At 47.9% G+C, this 21,438-nt stretch overlaps 4 protein-coding genes across 9 annotated transcripts; 2 read left to right on the top strand and 2 right to left on the bottom strand.

Moving 5' to 3' along the window:
- Nucleotides 1-6: 6 nt before the first annotated feature.
- Nucleotides 7-3,227, bottom strand: kcna4 (potassium voltage-gated channel, shaker-related subfamily, member 4). Its single transcript, XM_011610199.2, has 2 exons — nt 3,088-3,227; nt 7-2,809 (listed from the first exon to the last, which is right to left on the bottom strand). The coding sequence occupies exon 2, from the start codon at nt 2,243-2,245 to the stop codon at nt 191-193; it is 2,055 nt and encodes a 684-aa protein (XP_011608501.2). The 5' UTR covers nt 2,246-2,809; nt 3,088-3,227; the 3' UTR covers nt 7-190.
- Nucleotides 3,228-3,369: 142 nt separating this feature from the next.
- Nucleotides 3,370-8,525, top strand: LOC101071898 (follicle stimulating hormone subunit beta). 2 transcript variants are annotated; one of them, XM_029846247.1, is made up of 4 exons: nt 3,370-3,511; nt 3,607-3,820; nt 5,030-8,163; nt 8,272-8,518. In XM_029846247.1, the coding sequence occupies exons 3-4, from the start codon at nt 8,005-8,007 to the stop codon at nt 8,473-8,475; spliced, it is 363 nt and encodes a 120-aa protein (XP_029702107.1). In that variant the 5' UTR covers nt 3,370-3,511; nt 3,607-3,820; nt 5,030-8,004; the 3' UTR covers nt 8,476-8,518. The 2 variants fall into 2 exon arrangements, with proteins under 2 accessions (XP_029702107.1, XP_011608222.1); XM_011609920.2 differs by lacking the exons at nt 3,370-3,511; nt 3,607-3,820 and having other exon boundaries at nt 7,485-7,641; nt 7,951-8,163; nt 8,272-8,525.
- A 2,339-nt stretch (nt 8,526-10,864) lies between these two features.
- Nucleotides 10,865-14,496, bottom strand: arl14ep (ADP-ribosylation factor-like 14 effector protein). 3 transcript variants are annotated; one of them, XM_029846140.1, is made up of 5 exons: nt 14,366-14,496; nt 13,170-13,359; nt 12,458-12,586; nt 12,214-12,254; nt 10,865-11,439 (listed from the first exon to the last, which is right to left on the bottom strand). In XM_029846140.1, the coding sequence occupies exons 2-5, from the start codon at nt 13,305-13,307 to the stop codon at nt 11,226-11,228; spliced, it is 522 nt and encodes a 173-aa protein (XP_029702000.1). In that variant the 5' UTR covers nt 13,308-13,359; nt 14,366-14,496; the 3' UTR covers nt 10,865-11,225. The 3 variants fall into 3 exon arrangements, with proteins under 3 accessions (XP_029702000.1, XP_011608221.1, XP_003969840.1); XM_011609919.2 differs by lacking the exon at nt 14,366-14,496 and adding an exon at nt 13,950-14,072; XM_003969791.3 differs by lacking the exon at nt 14,366-14,496 and adding an exon at nt 13,839-14,014.
- nr1h3 (nuclear receptor subfamily 1, group H, member 3) lies at nt 14,437-21,339 on the top strand. 3 transcript variants are annotated; one of them, XM_003969624.3, is made up of 11 exons: nt 14,437-14,574; nt 16,218-16,400; nt 17,397-17,479; nt 17,547-17,756; nt 18,229-18,495; nt 18,577-18,779; nt 18,866-19,045; nt 19,120-19,219; nt 19,300-19,413; nt 19,497-19,591; nt 19,679-21,260. In XM_003969624.3, exons 3-11 carry the CDS (start codon nt 17,437-17,439, stop codon nt 19,823-19,825), a joined length of 1,359 nt encoding a protein of 452 aa, XP_003969673.1. In that variant the 5' UTR covers nt 14,437-14,574; nt 16,218-16,400; nt 17,397-17,436; the 3' UTR covers nt 19,826-21,260. The 3 variants fall into 3 exon arrangements, with proteins under 3 accessions (XP_003969673.1, XP_029701997.1, XP_029701998.1); XM_029846137.1 differs by having other exon boundaries at nt 17,397-17,756; XM_029846138.1 differs by lacking the exon at nt 14,437-14,574 and adding an exon at nt 14,640-16,086 and having other exon boundaries at nt 17,397-17,756; nt 19,679-21,339.
- The last annotated feature ends 99 nt before the right edge of the window (nt 21,340-21,438 follow it).

Here is a 21,438-nt window from a genome sequence, read left to right as displayed (position 1 = left end):
GGGGGGGGGGGACTATTTAATGATTTATCAATTGTGACGCGTGTGTGCGTGCGTGTGTGTGTCTCGTTAGACTTGGACGTGCATAAAACTTGCGATTTGAGGGGACCACCTGCTCTCGGGCACACAGTACGTTCATTGACGTTCTCTTCTTTCGGGGAAGAAAAGGAATAAAAGAAAACTCTATTTGTAATCACACGTCAGTCTGGATGGATTTGGAGTTAGTACTGTTTCTCCTGCCTATGTCTGTCCCGTTCCCTTTACTGGGGCTCTTGTCCAGCCCGCACAGGGACTCCGTCACCCCTTCCTCCATCTCCATATATTCCGCTTTGTCGCCCAGCGAGGAACCAGAAGGAGAGCTTTTGAATTTCCTTAGAAAGTCTGGGAAATACGGGCACACCGGCGGCACACTCTCAACCACCGGCGCCTGGTCTTCATTATCGGTCTCCCTGTGGTAAAAGTAGTTGAAGTTGGACACTATAACCGGCACCGGCAGCGCAATGGTTAACACGCCCGCGATGGCGCACAGGGAGCCCACGATCTTCCCACCGACAGTGATGGGCTTCATATCGCCGTAGCCCACCGTCGTCATGGTTACCACAGCCCACCAGAAAGCGTCGGGGATGCTCGTGAACTGAGAGGTGGGCTCGTCCGCCTCAGCGAAGTACACCGCGCTGGAGAAGAGGATGACGCCTATCACCAGAAAGAAAATGAGGAGGGCCAGCTCCCTCATGCTGGCGCGCAGGGTATGACCCAGGATCTGCAGCCCCTTGGAGTGTCTGGACAGTTTGAAAATGCGGAACACCCTGACAAGGCGGATTATCCTCAGGATGGCAAAGCTCATCGCTTGTTGCCCGTTGCCTTGATGCTGGGCCAGATCCGTGCCGAGAGTTATGAAATAAGGCAAAATGGATACAATGTCTATTGAGTTCATAATGTTTTTAAAGAAAGCCGGTTTGCTCGGACTCGCAAAGAAGCGAACTATAATCTCAAACGAGAACCAAATGATGCAAACCGTCTCCACGATGAAAAAGGGGTCGTTGAAAGGTGTAAATCCGTGGTCGGGTTGAGTGGAGTTGTGTCGTGACTGCAGATACTCCTTTTCATCCCTGAACTCCGGCAGCGTTTCCAGGCAGAAAATGACAATAGAGATGACTATCACCAGGACAGAAACCACCGCGATCCCCCTGGCGGGACTCGAACTCTCTGGATACTCGAAAAGCAGCCAGATTTGGCGCTTGAACTCGTCCTCTGGCAGAGGTTTTTCCTCCTCTTTAACAAACCCTTCATCCTCGCGAAACTTGAGAATCGCCTCTTCCCCAAGTTCATAAAACTTCACCTCCTCGGAGAAGATGTCAAACGGGACGTTGACGGGTCTTTTTAAGCGCCCACCTGACTGGTAATAGTAAAGAATCGCGTCAAAGCTCGGCCGGTTCCGGTCGAAGAAGTATTCGTTCCTTAACGGGTCGAAGTACCTGATACGTTTGTCCGGGTCTCCCAGGAGCGTGTCCGGGAACTGGGTGAGAGTCTTGAGCTGAGTTTCAAACTTCAGACCCGACACATTGATGACAACTCTCTCGCAGCAGCCGCACTCGCTGTAAACGTTCTCGTAGCCGGACTGAGGACGCCGGTCAGTGAGGGACACCGTCTCATCTTCATCATACATGTGACACAAAAAGCTCGACCTTTTGCTTCCCCGGCCCCCCACCTCCTCCTCGTCCTCCTCCTCCTCCTCCTCTGCCCCCTCGGCCTCTTCCTCCTCTATCATGATGTCCTCCTCCGATCCGAGCAGCGCCAGCTCCGAGTGGCGCAGGTCCCCGCCGAGAGTCGTCCTGTTGCGTCTCCACCGCGCGACGCCGCGCTGCTTTTTCCGCTCTCTGAGAACTCTGTGCTGCTGCTCGTGCTCCTGCGTGAAGGAGGTGGGGGAGGAGGAGGAGGGGCGCGAGGCGGTACCGCCGCTGCTGATGTTGGCGCTCGCGGAGGAGGCGGCGCGAGACTGATGCTGACGGTTGTTAAGGAGATGAGAGCACGAAGAGGAGGTGGACCCCCCCACGCCGCCGCCGACGTTGCCGCCCCCTGCTCCCTCCGCTCCCGGCCCACCTTCGGCAGCCGCCGCCGCCGCCGCCGCTCTCGATTGAACCGCCTGGCGCTCCCTCTCGCGCTCCCTCTCCCGCGCGCGAGCTTGGGCATAACCGTAAGGCAGGTGGCTGTTGCACCCGCCGTCCGCGCCCACCATGGCAAACTCCATTTTCAGTCTGTGAGCCGGTTCGGTTCCCCGGCAACCGCCTCTGGGCGGCGTGGACGCAGGCCTGAGGACAAAAGTTGCTGCGCGCAGGGAGAAATTGTTGCACCAGCCGGTTCGACCAGTGGAGATGAGAATTTCACAGTCACAAACGCACCTTAATTGGGTCCATCTCTCCAGTATAGTCCAGGTGGCTGCTTACATCATATATATCGATCCGCCCGACCTCACGTTCAGGCACGGGCCTTCGGTGTGGTATGACATCATTACCATAACAGAAACATGACGAGGCCCCTGGAACAGCCTGTTAAGGAGGCTCCGTGTCAAACTTGTGGCGCCCTTTAATTGTTCAGCGTTGCAAATCACCGACTCCACGACGGTTTCTCCCCGGTTCCTCCGGCGCCCATCAGGTGGTTATATTCTCAAGAAGTGCTTGTTGCGGCCACATGCGTCTTTTGATCCTCGCTCACGGCTGGTTGCCATTTTATGCGATGACATGAAATAACTGGCTCAGTAGTGGTTATGTTGTGATGCCCCTGAATGATTTCGTTCCTCTGATGCTCTCTGGTGCTGCAAGAGAAAAACAAAAATAACAAGAAATCCCCAAGAATATAAATATGTTTCAATCATATCTGACCATTCTACTTTGTAATCCACAACACTGCGTATGTTTTGCAATATAATTGCAGTTGAACTTGACTACTGTTATTGTCCTCACTGTTATTGACTAAACATGGAGATACAACAGGCTTTTGGAGATGTATGTTTGGAATTGATGTCAGGAACAGACATTACGCACGATTTTCTCCCACTGAAAACAGCCTCTATTTATTCTGACATTCACTTACATGTGAAGAGGGGCTAATCCAGATCGCCTCAGCACCCCTCCAAACACATCTCTTGGTTGAGGAGGTGGAGGAAGAGGAGGAGAGAGGCTACGTGAGAGATGCAGTTCTTCGTTTTTGCCTAAATCCTCTCTTGATTTCGGTGAGCAATATTCCAAATCGCCCGTCGAATCCGGCCAGCGACCATATCATCCACTGACATCGGTGCTCTGACGCACTCCGAGGAGGACACTTTTTTGTGGCTGCGTCTCGACGTCTTTTGTCTCAATTCAACAGGATCTGTTGCCACTTGAGCCCCCTATTGTGCTGCATCGCTCCTGATGGAGTGGCACCAATAATCAGTGAAGACAAAAAGGGAGAAGCGTAGCAGGTGTGCCAGCAGCGCGCCGGCATCACCGACAGCCGCGCACGTCCACGGCGGAAAGAGGTGAGGGTGGGGAAAACTTTATCTTCATATGGGCGAAGGGAAATGGCTCCATGGCTGAGTCCAAGCATCTCACATCTGTCTGTCTCCCGCTGTAGCCCTACCTATACTCCGGTACCCTTCCCACTGGGTGTTTGTGTGTGTGTGTGCGTGCGCGCGTGTGTGCGACGATGGAGAGTCTCGGTGAGAAAGTCGATCGTGCACCGCAGCGCGCACATGCGGTGCTCGGTCCTCCCCCAGTGGATGCAGGCCGTCACTGCGCACTGTGCTGCAGTCTGACACGGTGCCCTTCATCGCCGTGTTGTCCAAAAAGTAAGTCAGCACTCCCCTTCAGCCCGATCTGCACACGCTCAAATGGCGCTGATCCCCCTCCACCCCGCCCCCCCCCCCACACACACACACACAAACAAGAACACACACTTAATCATCATTCACGAATCTATTCGTAGCTCTTGTGAGTAAATTGTACATGAATTATCGCTAATTATCATCTTTTATATCGTGCATGAGAGATTATCCGCAGTCAATCTGCAGAGAATTCAATCCAATTTTATGATTCTATACTAAGAAAAGGACCCCCTGTTGGGGCCCCCCACCACCCCCAGCCTCTCTTGAAGAGGGGCCATCAGCTCAAACATCTGTTGCATCACTTATCTAAATATTGAGCCCTACAGCAGCACAGAACTGAAAATCTGAAATACAGTAAATTCAACATTAAAATAATAACAAGCTGTATATAATAGGTTATAGCTCTTCCTCAACCTGAGCTCTTCAGATATTGATGTTGTTTTTTATTGCACGAGGGTCTGGTGTGTCCACAGAGAGGTATTCACAGCCCATTCAGATCAGCAAATGAATGGATGGAGGTGTTGAGTGGAGGGTCACATGGGGTTGGAACCCAGCCTGTCCAGTTGGTTTTCTGCCTAAAGCACCCCTGACCTTGGAGAGAAATGTTCTGTTCTTCTTTCTCCCTATAATGAACAAAATAAGGACGATATAAGAACAGGTTGGGACATCTCAGAGTGCCCTCACACAGGTTGTAGATGTGTCCATTTGTCTCACTTTACCGTGATCACAATCATTTTTCACCTTTTGGTCTTCTTCAGACTCTTTATCTTTTTGGAGGGGTTTTCAAAGTGACTCCATTTGTTCAACTGTTGCTCAAGGATACAGACCTGTGAAGGCGAACTCTACTTATACCTGTTTTAGCTCCATGATGGGCTTTGTGCCCTAAAGAAAAGCTTTTGGCAGCTTAAATAAGACTGGAAAAGCCAAGCTTATTTGGAAAAGGAACAAAAGTAATTTTTCTGTAGCTTCTGCATTATGTGGTATGCTTCACAATGATGATAAATACCAGAATAATCTATCAGATGTGTGTCTAGATCGTCCATATTGCTGCTGATCACAGTGCGTCTACCAAATGCACATTTTGTGCTTTGCAACAGTAATTTGCATTGCACACATCCCTCCTCTGAGCTTTAATTGGATTGTGCAGATTACTGAGTTATGTTTTTTCTGCAGGTCCTGCTTCGGGCCTGGCGCTGGGATACACAGCCATCAGTAACTATGGCTCATTCAATCTGGTCCGATTGATTCAAGCAATCTGCATGACTCCGAAACTCTAATTAGGACACGAGCAGCCTGTTATTTTACACCAGAGGGCTCATGCATCATTTCTCCCTGGAATCCCAATCGCTACCCGATGTATTTGTAAAATCTTTTACTGTAATAATCTTGTTTTATCACGAGTCCTGGAAATCAAGCCTGACCCATAATGTGACATCAGCCTGATGTGAGAGCCGCCTTCCCTCCATCACGCACATTCACCCTCCTCTTTGAGCCTCCACCTCAGCACCAGGGGGAGTCCTGAGGTCTGTAGTGGAAGAGCTGGTCGGGGACCAACACGAGGAATGATGACAGTTGTAGCTGTTGCATCTTTCCACAAAATCCTCCCTGATCTCACCAAAACCGATGCAGTGTAACAGACTGTAAAGGTCTATTTTATTTGCCATTTTTACTTTCTTGCCCAGACTCAATAAAGTTTTGAAGGACTTTGAGAAAATACATTTGGCATGAAAATGTAAGAGACAATGACCCAGTGAAAGCCTTTAGCCACGGCCAGACATAATGGATTGTAAAGTTTTGCCCCAGTGGCCGGCAGAACATTTCGCTTGTTCAGGCGCTGATCCCTCAGACGATTGCATAAAAATAGTCTTGAAAACGAGCACAGCAGCAAGGGCAAAATCAATATCATGGAATAATTGTATTGCAGAGGCACAGAAGTTGAAAATCAAAGAAAATTAAAAGAGTGGAATCTTCAAGGACACGATTACAGATTCCGGGAGCGTTCAGAGGTGGAACTGACCCCAAATCATACGTATGGTTTCATTCTGAACCTGCTGGGTTGGATCTTCCAGTAAATAGCACGCTTCTGCTGCTATTTTACCCCCAACGCCCCACTAACAGGTCAAAGTTCAGAATGCGGTGTTATGACACAGTAGGATGACATGAGTTACATGTGTCCCAAAAGGCCAGGCCCAGAAGAGTATAGAGTTTGTGCAACAATCAATCTGATCCATGTAAATAAGTTGTTTGCTTACGAGTGGCAGTCGGAAAAGTTGCTCATAAAAGGCCAAACTGCAGAGTAAGACCATGTGATTAAATGTAGCCTGCTGGAATCTGCACCCCGGGAGGAAACTCTGGAAGGCTGAATAAAGTCTGCGTGAAGTTCCGCGTGAAGCAGATGAACTGCGGTGAATTATTCAGAGTAATGATTCAGCCTTCAGAAACTTGGACTTTTCATTGCATCAAAAGAAATTACATAAGCAGGTTTTTTAGCTGGAATACAGCAATAACATCAAATAGCTTCCAGGATATTTCTTCCAGGATAACAAGGGAACTTTAGGATGTGCAATCAGGACCGAAGCAGCTCCTCAGAGGCCACCCTGGTGCGTTTGAGTGGGTCTCCTCTGGCAGGATATACAGCTTGATTTTTTGTGCTCTCTTCCAATGACCCATGAATCAAATCAATGGTGTCGGTAAAAACTCTCAGCCATTTCACATAAAACTCACTTGAGCCTTTACACATAAATGACCTTTTTTATTCGACGTTATGGGTTATGAGTCAGAAAATCACCCGTCCATCATATCCACCTTGATTCCCTTTGGAGGGGTTGGGGGGGTTGGGGGTGTTCCCATGGCACCATGAAAGACAAATAAGCTGCTCCTTCAGATGTCACCATTAATGCTCCTTTAATATGGTGTCTAAATAGTTCCACATCGATGCTGGACCACACACAGCTCCAGCTCTAATGAGCTCAACTCTAATGAAGATGCAGTGAAATTAAAAGGAATCACCAGCTGTTGTTGAAATGAGTCAGAAAATGTCTACTGGTGCGTCCTCCCCTCAATAAGAGATTGCGCAACCGCAACTTGTGTTCACTAAGGACAGAATGCACGACAGCGGTCGCTGTATTTCAGCTGAGGTATTCGAAAGGAGGCAGCGCATTAGAGGACGAGAGCGAAGCGCCGTAAAAGTCCTTGTTAGGCAGGTTGGCGGTTCAGCAGGACACTGGAGGACCAGAGTCCCCAGTGGCTTCAGGAAGAGACAGAGCAGCAGATGGATGAACCGTGGCTTCTGCCCAACTCATTATATTCTTCTGGCACAATAGACCGGCCAGTTTGGTGCAGTGCTAACTTTCATGAAGACAGAAAAAACACACAGTCTGTGCACGAGCATGAAGCACTCTATAAATACGCTTCTCTTTCCTCGTATCTGAATGATCACCTGGACCAGGGGTACAGTAAGTAATGAAGATGGAACATGTTCGGTTAATTGTCAGCGTTTTCCATCTCTGTGTGGGTGCTGATGTAAACAAGCACGCCTTCCACGTACGTAGCCTAAACAAGAGGCCTGTCGATAAGCTCGCACGCCCCCTCAGGAGTGACAGCAAAGGCCACGAGCGAGGATTCGATATCAGGTCCAAATAAGTGGGAAAAACAGCACCGTGGCTGAGGTTGAGGAGCTTAACGGGATTGACAGGCAGCTGTATATAAGTGGCGCATCAGCCAGCCTCAGGTTGACAGTAAATATTCGCAGACTGACTAAAGAACCCAGGTTGATTGCTCTCCAGGTACGGTACAAGTTCTCTTTACTGTTGCAGAGGAAATGTCTCAGAATTTTATTTTTTTGCCTGCTCAGATTCTTCAGAAAGGACAGAGGTAGAGATTTTGGCTGTATGATTTTACTATAATGGACAGAGGACAGTAGTGGAGCCGTTACCAACCATTTTGACAGTGGTTCACGCTAGTCTTGATGGTGTTTGGTATTGTGTATCAGCACACCTCAACCAAAGAACCCATATAAATCTATAATTGATGAGTTATCTCAGAGAAAATGCCTCCGTTTAACCAATCCTGACTTCTTTTTACACGGTCTGAAGTGTCTGAGCCTCATCCCCTCTTGTGGTGGGCGTCTGTGCTGCACCCAGCAGAGAATGCAGCTGGTTGTCATGGCAGCAGTGCTGGCACTGGTGAGGGTGGGGCACGGCTGCAGCTTCGACTGCCGCCCGACGAACATCAGCATCCCGGTGGAGAGCTGTGGCCTCACCGAGCTCATCTACACCACCATCTGCGCAGGACAGTGCTACCACGTGGTAACAGACCATCCCCACCCCGACGTTCCACAGCTAACATTGATGTCCTGCAAATGGTCCATCACGCGTTCACCCTTTTCCGTCTGTGTTTCTTGGTGTGGCTGACAGGATCCTGTCTACATCAACTATCATGACTGGGCGGAGCAGACGGTCTGTAACGGCGACTGGACCTATGAGGTGAAACACATTGAGGGCTGTCCAGTGGGGGTCAGCTACCCAGTGGCCACCAACTGCAAGTGCGCCGCGTGCAACTCAGGAAACACGTACTGCAGTCGCTTCAATGGGGACGTGCCCGGCTGCCTGCCCTTTTGAAATGCCGGCATTTATGTGTTGACTCTGCAACTACATTAAAGAGATCTCAATCGGTTTGTGGGTTTTTGTCTCTCATTTACAAAGGCTGTCTTTTTTTTTAACTCCTGGGAGCCAGAGGCCTCTTATTTCTAACGGTTTTGGGCGGCAGAGGGACGATTGGTCGAGGCCAAAATCAAAGAGGTGACTGAAACACAATGTTGAGATCAAGTTCTAATGCAGCGAAGGAAAACCAGCAGGGTCGGACTCTTTTCTGTCAGATGGAAATGAAAATAAAAGTGTTGTCCGAGGCAGGACCTGCTGATAGAGGCGCTCTGCCCAGCTGATGCCTCCTCTATATTCAAAAATCATTCAGTCGGCAAAAACGTCCACTCTGGCACAATGTCGGCAGGAGGTCATCTCACCTGCTGTCTCACCTGGCTTTCCGGTTTTTAGAGATTATGTTTAAAGAACCTGAGATATTCTAAAGCCATTAAGTAGTTCATCTTCACATTTAACATTGCAAAGTGATGCTTAATCGTAGTATTTGTGTGTTATAACTTGATGAGGTTTATAGGGTGTATAAGGGGCTTCACAGAGAAGTGCTGGGCTTGTATTTGCATCCTGGAAGGAAAAAGGAGTAGATAACGAGTGACAAATGTGCCGGACGGAGGTGGAGGAGATCAGGGAGATGATGTAAATATGAGGGATATGGCAGCTAAACATCAGCGTCTCGTCGTTGCTAACATTGTAAAGCTAACAGGTCACAAGCAAAACACCAACATATTTGTTAGTTTTGCCTCACTCAACAAAATAGGGTAAAAAACCCCTCCGATTCTTTTAGACCTTCATTTAACCTTTAAATCGTGAACGGGTTTCAGGCCTTTGTGGTGCAACATAAACTGTAACATGTTTGACATTTTCGATACAATATGTCAGAATTGATGCATTACAGTCAGAAAGCTGGTGCCTCCAGACATTTCTCTCCACTGGCTTCAAATCGTTCAAAACACTGTGCACGTAATTTGACCTCTGTATTTATTGAAACTGTTTAACCGCAGCCCTGGAGTGGACACCCACGGCCTCACACTCCTCGTCACCGGCCATTTTCAACCTCCCTGTCCTGGGCTAGATGGTTTTTCAGCCTTTTTGACGGCTGACAGGACTCCATCTGTTGGGGCCACTGCTGTCCTTCAACAGCAGCAGGTTTCTCATCCAGCTGCTGCCTTCAGGGCTGCGCTGGACTCATATTCATGAGGAAGCGAATATTAGGAGATGGTGAAGAATTCTTCCTTGATTTGAGGTTTTTAAGCTCCTGAGTGGTGGAACTAAACTAAACATTTCCATCGCCGAGATTTTACTGAGCTGTGGATGGTTTTGTTGGGGTGTACGATCTGTTGTGTCACCCACTTTGGCAGTTTAAGTGATGTGACCAAACAGAAATGTGTGAGAAAGCCGCTGCAGCCCTCCATGGAAACCAGTAATTTAAGCATTCCCACAGCAACTGGGCTGATTTGTGTTAGCAAATGAAATGATGTAGCCCATTAACAAAGACTAAAATGGTGCGGTAATGCCACTGGCCCAGTGAGAGACCCCGTTCCTCACAGCACAGAGGTGCTTGAAGCAAACAGCCGGCTGCATTAGTTTATTAGCCTTTGGGATCTGGTCAGAATAATCTGGTTTCCTAATAACTCCATAAGAGGACAAATGAAAACGGTGCGGCACCATTTGTTTTAGAACATCTCCTGCAAACTGTAGCACTGGGAAAAGTTTCCCTGAAAACTCCTTTGATTAATGACCAGTCTGGACTCCATAAATGTTAATAGGATTCATTTATATGGGGAGAATATGCATGGGTGGTAAAAAAAACAAACCAAAACAAACAATGAGACAATATTTATGAGGGGCTAAACAACTCCAGACTGCCCGACCTTTGACCTACAGGTGAGCTCATGGCCAACGCTCATGTTCTGTCACGGCAGCGTTGCTGCTGCAGTTAGTGGAGAATCGGAGTCCTCCAGTGTCCAGTCTGCAGGATTACTGGGCCATCTTGCATTTAAAAGGCCATTAATCTGAGGATTATTGTGATGACTCATGCAGGCCCATTAACTAAACTCTAAAAGCATCTTTAATATCACTCAAACCACAAAGGAAATTAATGACTTTTAGCAAAGAGTGTGCTGCGATTCTTTGGGATTTCTTCTCCTGCCAAGAGTTGTTCTGACCAGTGACATTAATCCACAACTTTAAACTTGTTTTATTCTTAAATTGCCACTGAAGTCAGTGCTGGGAAACATTTCCTTAATTGAAAATCCAGTTAAAAGTCCTTTTGTAGATACCTACTGCCTCCACAGGCTCCTTCACATTGACAGAATATTTGTAAAAAAAAAAAAAAAAAAAATACATCTCAAACTTTAGATAAAATAATTTTTATTCCAATGAAACAAACACTCTTTACATTATTCTCCATGAGGTCTCATTTACACTTAGTCTGAAAGTGTTGACCTATCCATGGATGTAAGAAACTAGTCTCATCTTTATAAACAAAAGACAGCATCAACTTCCCTCTGGACAGAACAGTCTCAACTGCATATGATATATACAATATAAAAAAAACATCTTATTTTTAAACCAACAGCAAGATTTTCAACAGCCAGATAAACTAATCCCACATCATTTTCAAGAGAATTTTCCAATTGGTCCAACAGTGTCTCTCAGCCAAACACAACCCTTTCCCAGAGGAACCCCATCCAAACCCCTCCAGCAGTCCACAACTAAACAGCATACTTGTTCCTGATGATCTCGCCACCCTCCACCTCCACCTGCTCGTAAAGCCACTTCCTGTCGCAGCGGCACTCCACGCCGCACTTGCGTGAGCCGCACTCGGGGCAGGGGTAGAAGCAGCCCATGCAGTCCCCATCCAGACAGTCGCACAGGTCCTTGCTGTTGGAGAGCAGCCTGCCTTTGTTGTCGTACACCCGGATCTGTCTGCACGGGGAGATTCGAGACACATCCCTCGATTAAAACACTCCACCTCTGCCAGGACTCTTTTGGCTGCATCCTGGTTTCATCTTTCTTGGATCTTTTACTTCCCTCTTTCTTTGACAGCCATGACATTGGCTGCTTTTAAAGCTGATATCCCTCAGATTAAAGGCTGTGATTAGAGTGGGGCTGCTTGAGATTTGTTTGTATCAGAGAGGATAAAATGATCACAGAAGAATACCAGCTCTCGTGTATAAATTTCCATTTGCAATCAATCCACAATGCTTCCAGCCATCTGGAAACGAAGATTAATACGATAAAAGATAACTCAAGGGGAACAGTTTGGTTTGCTTTTTACTGTGATCAAATCTGCATTCAAGTTTAATTAACGTCACTCACTCACAAAAAGCCTCAAGGGGAAAATACCCACTGACAGAAAACACTTTGGATTTAGAGTCTTTGCAGGTTGGGCTTTATATAAACCTCCTTCATGATATTGGTCTCAACCTCAACTACCAATATGGTCACTGATTGTTTAAAAATATAAGAAGTGTATAAAATAAATATAAAATGTTTGTACATTTTTAAAATAACCAGATTTTCTTCCCATTTTTATTGTTATTATTGCACTTTTTGCACGTTGCTTCTGCACCTTGTGGGGTTATTGAAGTCTACTGTGACAGCTGACAGGAATAAAAGGGACAAATGCTTTCTATGATGCTCCATGAGTCACAGACATTAAAAAAAGGTTAGTATGAGAGTCAGAAAACACCACCTCACCTGTCTGAAAACTGTTTTCCTCCACGCCCTCCTCGCCCACCCTGTGACAGAGCACATAACAAGTTTTAGTGGAGCCTAATGATTGATCTTCAGTGACATAAAGGTCATTGAATACAATTAGGGGCCGTCGAGGTAAAGGGGAATCAGCTTCATTCCACATTATCCAGGTGAAATGGCTGCTGGGAGGCATCTGAAGTTAAAAGTAAAACTCACAATGCTACAGTGTCAGAAACAGAAAACTGACCCTTATGGTGATTCTTTTGTCTCGGCGCACAACTCCAGCCTCTTTGGATCGGTCTTGTTCTCCTTGCGTTACAGTTTTATTCACCAGGTTTGTCTCTTTCGGCACCACCACCCTTTTCCGCAGTGCAATCTGTGCAACAGTCATTGATTCATTATTTATATGGATGGACAGGATGATGGGATTACTGAGCTGCAGAAAACGTTTGTGTGTACAGTGATCCCTCGTTTATCGCGGGAGTTGCGTTCCAAAAATAACACGCGAAAAGTGAAATCCGTGAAGTAGTCAGAGCTTTATTTTTTTAAATTATTTTACAATGCAATACTGAACTATAGAATGAAACCAAAAATCAAAACCTGTTTTAAAGCCCAAAATTTGTTTAAAACAATAATTTTAATCTAGTAATACAAGGTTGGAAACATTGTCACTCGCGTATTTCAGTCCCAGCTGTGCCTCTTCGTCCTGACTCCGCTCCGCTGGAGCGTCTGTTTCTACTGAAGGCGCAGGAGTCTTTCTCCGAGAGAAGAACATTGTTATGGGTAGTTGTTGGCGCTCTTTCTTTTTCTGAGCAAGAAGATTTTTATAAACGGATATGCCACCTTCGATTATATTTGAGAACTGCAATGAACGACTCGCAAAAAAAATGAAGCAGCGAAGCCGTGAAAGATGAAACGCGATATAGCGAGGGATCACTGTATACAGTCGGAAAGCCCACCTTTGTTGTTTCGTGTGATGGTATAGTGGGTACAGCATCCTCTCTCAGAAACTGTTTGCCGTTGTAATCCCTGAAGCATTCGGGCCGGAAGTGTTCTGAGCAGAGACAGGTGTTGGCAGTTGGAACAAAGTTTTTCATGCCCAGGCTCTGCACCCATTTGGCCGCAAGCTGAGGTTTACTGAGTGGGAACCTGAAAAACACAAGAAGACAATCACGACACAGATAATATATCATTAATGTCAAAGTTGTGTCCAATCTTGTGCCGCTTCAGAGACATGGAAACCTTCTTTTGAGCACAATGAACTGCTACTTCATGTACCTTGAGAAGCATATCTACTAAATAAATAGATGCGTTTGGACAGCTGTAATCTGGACATGCATTTGATCTATAGTTACATACAATTCAAAACATACATTTACATATTTACATTTACATAAACATAATACATTTAAATGCGCACAAATGGGTCAAATAAAAGCTATTGCCTCGAGAAAAAAATGTTTTATTTGGCTCTTAGATTACTGATTATATTAGAAACCAAAAGGTTGCAGCTACAGTAGGTTAGCTCATAAAAGCTAAGTCAAAGGTAAAGCATGTATGTAAAGCATAATGTAAAGATGTTGGAATACTGGCTGCAGCCCAAACTGGACCTGTCGGCAAAAACTCACCTATAAAACCTTATTTCTGACCCCTTTACAAATCTGTTGCTACAATCGACTGATGCACAAATAACAGGCATTGTGCCTTTTTTTTGCCTTAAATGTGAAAATCCAACCAACAGTCAATGATGTGCTTCTTCTTCTTCTTCGCCTTCTCCCTCCGCTTCTTCTTCTATGGTGAAGATTGGTTCTGTTTACGTTTCCTGTTTTACCTTGGTCGAGTCTGCCCTCTTGTGGAACTTCCAAAAAGCCACCATAATGTAATCTATTTCTAAGGACTATTGTCACAAATATCGCAAAGTGATTTCTTTTTTCCAGTGTTGGCAAGTAGCATCACATTTGAACCATTATTTTAAATGTATGGACGTACTTTGTGTTGCTTTAAATTCAGGTATTACCCGAATTGTTATTAATATAGAGTGCTCGCAAAATTGTCTCTTGAGATCTTAACTATTGTGCTAAATAATGTCCCAGTCTCGATTTGGGCCGTTTCAGTTTTTTTGTGCGTGTTTGTTGGGGAGTGTTTGACTCTTTACCTCTCACCCTCACCATGACGAAATCTCGCGTTCCAGCCGCAGCACGAGCTTCCCGGGGCCACTGGTCACATGATGTAACCTACACTGGCTACACAGAGCTAACATCGCTAGCTTCCGTTGTCACAGCTGCTGACAGCAGCAGCCACTTCGCTGACAGGGGATTATACCCCGTTTAGGGAGAAGTCGAAAGCCTCACAAGTCTCCGGCAGGTGAATCAAATCAGATGTTTAAGTTTTGGCGTGTCCGTAGCGTGAAGTTAGCCGAGAGAGCTAAGTTGAACTAGTTTAAAGGGAGTTGGTTTCGCGTGCGGGGGTGTTAAGCTAGCATTAACGACACTGGCCTTTGGTTGGATTGTCTTTGAAGCTAATCTCACCTACCGCTACCCCACAGTGTCTTCTATTTGCTTCAAGATCAAGGTGTTAAAACCACTATCTGTCACGTTAGCGTTAGTTAAATTTGGCGAGTCGTATGTAGCTGACTGACATTACACTTGTTTGCATTCTGACAGTAAGGGAGTGAAGATGGAATAACTTGGCTAATGTTAGCGAAGTGGCGATAAATATCAAGCGCGACACAATCAATGTCGGCACGAAACAGGTTGAATTTCTCAAAGTTGCGACTTTAATGTGTTGCCCTAATGTGCTTGTGACGCACCACTAACAGCACAAACTAAAGTGTTGGGAGATAACTGAACCAAGTTAGCACCGAGGCTAATCGCAAAAGCAGCTAACTTTGACACGTTCTAAATATTACCATTCTCTAGAAATGCATCTGGTTTCTCTAAAGAGCTCGCTGATCCACCTGTTGTTGAATTCAGTCTTGCTCGGTGTTGTCAGGTCGATGAACTCGGAAACACCCCCCCCCCCCAGCAGCCAGTTGTTCTGAGAAGTGAAAACATCTGGGTGGGTCTGCAAGTCACTGATCGCACTTCTTCTTCCATCGGTGCGTTGCTGGGAACCTTTCAGATGGATGCGTGTGCATGTGACTTGCTTTGGCCCCCGTTGCTGCTGAGTCTGGGGCCAGTTCTCCTGCTGCCCAGGGCGTTGCATCCGCTGGTTCCCTGAGAAAGCAACAGTTCCCACTCAGACTTGCTGACTGGTTCTGTACAGATGTTTGCTCAAGAGCTTTAAGACATGGACAGAGAGCTTTCTCCCAGGCTGCACCTGCACGTTCGGTCCCACAGGGGCATTATCCTGTAAAATATCTTGATGGAGTTATTTCTACGGGTTGTAATTTGTGTTTGTTCTCTGCTTTATTCATATTTTTTTTGTCTTGTCGCTTTCGTTTAATAGTCAGGAGTCAGTGAAAAACGCGCACATGGACAAAGGTGGCGGACTGATAAGACAAAGGGGACATTGGACTTGACTGTGGAGGTCGGGTGGGGATGACATGAGCTCACAAAGAGAATTGGCAGGTTTTACAGCCCAAGTGTGTGAATCCTCCCAGTGAACACTGGCGACTGTCGGGGGGAACGTTGGTCCCACGTTTGTCACCAGCCAAATTGAGACTGTTTTTGAAACGTCACCGGTGATCCGCTGGGATCTCTGCCTCTGGGTGGAGCGTATTCCCGACGTTCAGTGCTTCACGCGTTGGAATGCCATATTGATTTTGTCACTTTTGGTTGATTTTGTCAGACTTGACAAGAGTTAGTAAAGTCCCGACTTGAGCAAGATGAAAACAACACAGCTGTAAAAACTAGAGAAAGATGGAGGCTTCCTCAGGTGTGAAAGAAACCAAAAGACCGGAGAACCACATGTAGGGATCGGAGCGCCCGCAGATGACCTCTAGTAACCTCCTCTGTTCTTCCTCCCTCCCTCCCTGTTTTCCTCTGTCCTCCCATTGGGCATTGCAGAGCGCGACTCGTCTCTTCTACTCGCTCCCTTCAAGACTTTGAGGCATTGATATCGAGGGTCCGAGTCAACTTCTGCCCAGTACACCCCAGGGGCTTCAGCCCCCTCCTCCCCCCATCAGCAGAGAGGTCGTGGACTCACGTGGAGGAGATGGATGGGAGATAAACACGACATCGACTCCCGAGGTAAGGTCAGCACCACAGCGCCAGTTTACGCCGGCGTGCGTCTTGTTCCCACTAAAGGACCATTACGCGGTTTTCCCCTAAGTTGTCACAGTCGCTCTCTTTGTTCAACAAGTTCCGCCTTCAGTTTTACGTCATGGTTGAAGGTGTTAGCGTTGTTCCGCCGCCACAAAAGTCTTTTATGGGTTTATTGTGACACGTCAAGCTTATCAGCAGCGCCTGGAAAATGCCTTACATCCCTCTTCTCTTTTATTATCTGGTTATCTCCGGCTTTGACCAGGGTCACCTCCCTTTACTGAGGTTTCCAAAGTGTGTAGTGGTTTTATAATCACGTTCAAATACACCCACGGTTGCTAGTTAAGAAAATAGAACCTTGTTTGGAAGTGAAGAGGCCAACAACACCGGTCTGTGCAGGGTAGAAAACTGCCTTTTCTCTTTCGCTCTGTGTAAATATTTGCAGAAAAAGAGAAATATGCTGCTTTTTTTTTTTTAACACTTTTGTGTCCAAACACTCATTTGGTTCAGAACTTTCATTCCGAACAGAAAGTGAAATTCAGTTGAAAATGCTTTGAGAGCGATTTAACCCCAATCTCGGACGGAATCCCCCAATAAAGATCGCTAGGTTTCGGATGCTGCCACTCCCCCGGGGTTAAGAATAGCCACACGCATGTGCTGAGTCAGTTTCCTGGAAAGAATAATTTTATACCCGATGACGAACTTTCATTTCTGCTTTCGCAGCCTGTTGCTTTTCTTCTACATTCACATTTAGACGTCGCACGTTTGAGCCGTTTCAGGAAGGTGGAATGTCCCATTTAAGGCACAATCACACTGGTGAAATCTGACCACAGGGCAGTTTTGAATGCGTCCACGCCCTCCCTCATTTAAATGAGGCGGATAAAACGGAACGCCGAAGGAACGCCGGCGCCACACCGGCGGAAGATGCGTTTGATTTGCACTTGATCTCCACAGACAAGCTAACTCGCCCGGTTTGTTCCGCAGGTGCACGTTGGTTTCGTTATGACAAGCTGCTGTGCAGAAGATGTCCACGCTATCAGTGACTGATATCCGAGATGTTGGTCATGGTAAGAGCAGCCCGGCCTCACGCTGTTGCACGTTCTCCTCTCAACCCGCCTGCGTTTCCTCGCTCAGATGAGAGTAAGGTGTTCGACGGGCCCTCTGAGCTGCAGCTGGACTGCGTGGTTGAGGAGAGCAGCAGGAGCGCCCCGCTGAAGCTAGCACTGACCGACCTCTCCCGGCCAGATGACTTCCCCGGCCCCCCTCAAAACGGCCCCGCTCTGCCCGTGGAGCCCAGCGAAATCAAGCTGGATCCAGCTGCGGCCGAGACATCTGCCGGCTCAGGTGAGAGGACGCTGGCCGATGATGTAGACGCTCCCGTCGGACCGTCGGGATGCATATTTAAAATAGGGAAATTCAGACGCTGTAGTTAATATGGCTTTAACGACGCCGTCATGCTTCGGTCAAACACGCTCTTCTACAGAGACGTGACGGAGTGGTGGGAAATTTTGTAGATGCTGTAGATCTTTGGAGATGCTAATTTCCCTGGTGGACACCCCCTAAAGGGATCAATAAAGTTATCTTGAATCTTGAATCTTGAGTGACGGCCCACTTGTCTTTGGAATTGTAGTGGGGAAAAGCTACCAGCCTTTAGGGGCGATACGGCGTGAGATTGGTCACGTTAGCACGCGTGCGTCGAGACTTTTGCCTTTTATTTCGCCCGCCGAACAAAGCCGGAGTCCAACACTGGCCTGGGAAGGTTTGGGCGAATTGACTCCTGAGCGTGTCGTGGTCTGTCCTCTGTTTTGCCGCTCAGATGGGCAGCCGGTGAAGAGGAAGAAGGGGCCTGCTCCCAAGATGCTCGGCAACGAGGTGTGCAGCGTGTGCGGCGACAAGGCCTCCGGCTTCCACTACAACGTCCTGAGCTGCGAAGGCTGCAAGGGCTTCTTTCGCCGCAGCGTCATTAAAAGTGCGCAGTACTCGTGCAAGAACAACGGCCACTGTGAGATGGACATGTACATGCGCCGCAAGTGCCAGCAGTGTCGGCTGCGCAAGTGCCGGGAGGCGGGCATGCTGGAGCACTGTGAGTTACAGCCTGGAGACTCTGGGGGGGGGGGGGGGGGGGGTCAGCACTTGTGAGACGCGTCCCTCTTGTCACCTGTAGGTGTGCTCTCTGAGGAGCAAATCAGGCTGAAGAAGATGAAGAAGCAGGAGGAGGAAACCGCCCGCACGTCCACGGAGGTCGCCCCGACCCCCCCGCAGGAAGTGGCCACGCTGGACCCCCAGCAGCAGGAAATGATCGAGAAGCTCGTGGCCATGCAGAAGCAATGCAACAAGAGGTCTTTCCTCGACCGGCCCAAAGTGACGGTGAGTGTCGCCGCGGCAACGCCACCTCCTTCGCACCGGCAGTGTTGCCAGCGCTCACCTCTCTGCGTCCCCCCCCCCCCCCGCAGCCGTGGCCGCAGAGTCAGGACTTGCAGAACCGAGAAGTGCGTCAGCAGCGGTTCGCCCACTTCACCGAGCTGGCCATCATGTCGGTGCAGGAGATCGTGGATTTTGCCAAGCAGCTTCCTGGTTTCTTGGAGCTGACGCGGGAGGATCAGATCGCTCTACTGAAGACTTCGACCATCGAGGTTCGAGGTTCTGACGCAGCAGAGGCGCCTCGGCCTCAGCTCAGTGTGTTTGACGCAACGTTTGTCCTCCACAGATCATGCTGCTGGAGACGTCCCGGCGGTACAATCCCTCCATCGACAGCATCACCTTCCTGAAAGACTTCAGCTATAATAAGGAGGATTTTGCCAAAGCAGGTGCGTTTCTGCATTTGTGGCGCGCCCTCGCTCCACCTGGCGCGGCCACGGGTTTAAAGCGGCGTCCCTCTCGTCCTCAGGGCTTCAGTTCGAATTCATCAATCCGATCTTTGAGTTCTCGAAAGGGATGAACGATCTGCATCTGGACGAGGCCGAATACGCCCTCCTCATTGCCATTAATATCTTCTCCGCAGGTCAGGTCGCGTCGCTACTCAGAGACGTTTGCAGCGTGATTCTGCCCTCTGAGATTAGAGATTAACCACATTTGTTTGCTCAGATCGTCCCAACGTGCAGGATCACGACCTGGTGGAGCGGCTCCAGCAGCCGTACGTTGACCTCCTGCGCTCTTACATCATGATAAAGAGACCAAACGTAAGTGGCCGCTCGAGGAGTCGGAATGGAGGAGCAGGACCCCCCCCCCCCCCCCCGTGTTAAACTCCCCTTTAAATGTCTCCTCAGGATCACCTGATGTTTCCCCGCATGCTGATGAAGCTGGTGAGCCTGCGCACGCTCAGCAGCGTCCACTCGGAGCAGGTTTTCGCCCTCCGCCTCCAGGACAAGAAGCTTCCGCCGCTGCTGTCTGAGATCTGGGACGTGAACGAGTGACTTTTTTACGAGGCCGTGGCCCCGGAGCAGGAGGATGGACGCTGGGAGAAGAGTCTCGGCGCCCTTCGAGGAGCGTCCACCAGAACGAGAACAGTGAACCTGGGGTTTTTTTTCCTGTAGATGCTGACATGATGAGTAGATCCCGGGACTTTTGGGCCACCACGTACATTTGCGTAGACCTCTACCCACGTTGTTGCTCAGACTGTTGCTAAAAGGTCTTATTTGGGTTGAACTGGTGCCGGTTTGGACAGTAGGGAAGGACAGAAGGACCTCTGCCTGTTTGTCGTAGCCACTCAGGTAAAGTCGCGTGAAGGGGACTTTCAGATCGGAGGCTCGTCAAATTCCTTCAAATCACTTTTCATCAAGGGCCTTTTATAGATCCTCCTTAATTTTTGTAAATTGTGTTATTTATTTTCACATGAATAATGAATAGACTCATTAAAATCCACATGATTGTACAATCACGTACTAACGCACAAGAAGGTAGACCTCATTTACAGGAGCCACGTGACTGAACCGCTCACACCTTTTCACCGGTACCGAGACGTTTGTGGTACTGCCCCAGTGTTCGGGAGGGAGGACGGACCGACCTTTCTGTGACCTTGAGCTCCAGTGAATAAAGCCAAACGTCGGTAAACACACGGACCTGAAAGACCTTTGGCTCGTTGTTGTGGAGACTTCAAACAAAAGGGGGATTTTTCTTGTGTGTTCTCAGAGGTACAGAAACGGCGGCCAGCAGAGTGCGCCTCTTCCTCTCGCCCTCCAGTCAAAACAAACGTGTGTGTGTGTGTGTGAGAGAGAGAGTGTGTGAGAGAGAGAGTGTGTGTGAGAGTGTGTGTGTGTCTTAAGAATCTAGATTAGATGCTGTTGTGTCCTATTACAGATCAGAAAGGCTTCAGAGTCTCTGAGCTTTGAATCCACAGACGCGTTTGGTTGTAATTCTATTTTTCTAACCTTTTCCGTCAGCGTTAGACGGAGCGGATCGGTGACCCGAGCATGTAGCATTATTGACAACGTTGCATATGCAAAAATGTCCCATCTGCAATAAAATCGGCTCTGCTTTCGGGGGGTTTTGGTTTGGCGCTTTCTGGGTTTTGGGACGTCGGCGTGGGTCATCCACCAGATTTATCAGATCACTATTAACGCTTGTCAGTGTCCATGTCCTGTTGATACTGTGCACGTCTGCTGTATATACTGTAATTGACGTCACCGACCTCGTTTGATTCCTGTTTGCGGGTGAAACTGTAAAGAGAAGCAAGCCTATTTTAATACCGGCGTCTCTAGAAGATGCTTTGTTTTCTATGTACAGTGTAAATTAAAGCTCTGCTGTAGTGCTGATGAGTTTGGGGGGTTAATAACTCGTTTCCTGCTTCGATGGACGACACTGTTCACTCCCTGGGCCACAACAGACATTAAAGGCTACATTTGACAGTGATTTTAGCTGTGGGTGGATGGATAGATTAGGACAAAGTCGCTTGTTTTTAAGAAAATAAAATTACCCCCCCACTTTAAAACTGAATCAAGTCATCACAGAAATGAATATTTGCCAGTTGCCACATTTACAGGCGGCGGTTGTCCAAATAAAAACGACATTTTTGCTAGTTTTGCCTCTT

The sequence above is a fragment of the Takifugu rubripes genome, chromosome 13 (assembly GCF_901000725.2).
Source record: "Takifugu rubripes chromosome 13, fTakRub1.2, whole genome shotgun sequence".
Taxonomy (NCBI): domain Eukaryota; kingdom Metazoa; phylum Chordata; class Actinopteri; order Tetraodontiformes; family Tetraodontidae; genus Takifugu; species Takifugu rubripes.
Note: the sequence above shows the minus strand (reverse complement) of the source record. Positions and strands in the feature narration are given on the sequence as shown.

What these genes read in the sequence shown, in the direction of transcription:
- kcna4 (XM_011610199.2), bottom strand. Translation starts at nt 2,245, where the DNA reads ATGGAGTTTGCCATGGTGGGCGCGGACGGCGGGTGCAACAGCCACCTG.
- LOC101071898 (XM_011609920.2), top strand. Translation starts at nt 8,005, where the DNA reads ATGCAGCTGGTTGTCATGGCAGCAGTGCTGGCACTGGTGAGGGTGGGG. An exon ending in CAGGACAGTGCTACCACGTG is followed by an intron (nt 8,164 to 8,271) that starts GTAACAGACCAT and finishes TGTGGCTGACAG; the next exon opens with GATCCTGTCTACATCAACTA.
- arl14ep (XM_003969791.3), bottom strand. Translation starts at nt 13,909, where the DNA reads ATGCCTGTTATTTGTGCATCAGTCGATTGTAGCAACAGATTTGTAAAG. An exon ending in ACAAAAGAATCACCATAAGG is followed by an intron (nt 12,255 to 12,457) that starts GTCAGTTTTCTG and finishes GCTCTGTCACAG; the next exon opens with GGTGGGCGAGGAGGGCGTGG. An exon ending in GGAAAACAGTTTTCAGACAG is followed by an intron (nt 11,440 to 12,213) that starts GTGAGGTGGTGT and finishes CTCCCCGTGCAG; the next exon opens with ACAGATCCGGGTGTACGACA.
- nr1h3 (XM_029846138.1), top strand. Translation starts at nt 17,468, where the DNA reads ATGTTGGTCATGGTAAGAGCAGCCCGGCCTCACGCTGTTGCACGTTCT. An exon ending in TCGACCGGCCCAAAGTGACG is followed by an intron (nt 18,780 to 18,865) that starts GTGAGTGTCGCC and finishes CCCCCCCCGCAG; the next exon opens with CCGTGGCCGCAGAGTCAGGA. An exon ending in CATTAATATCTTCTCCGCAG is followed by an intron (nt 19,414 to 19,496) that starts GTCAGGTCGCGT and finishes TTGTTTGCTCAG; the next exon opens with ATCGTCCCAACGTGCAGGAT.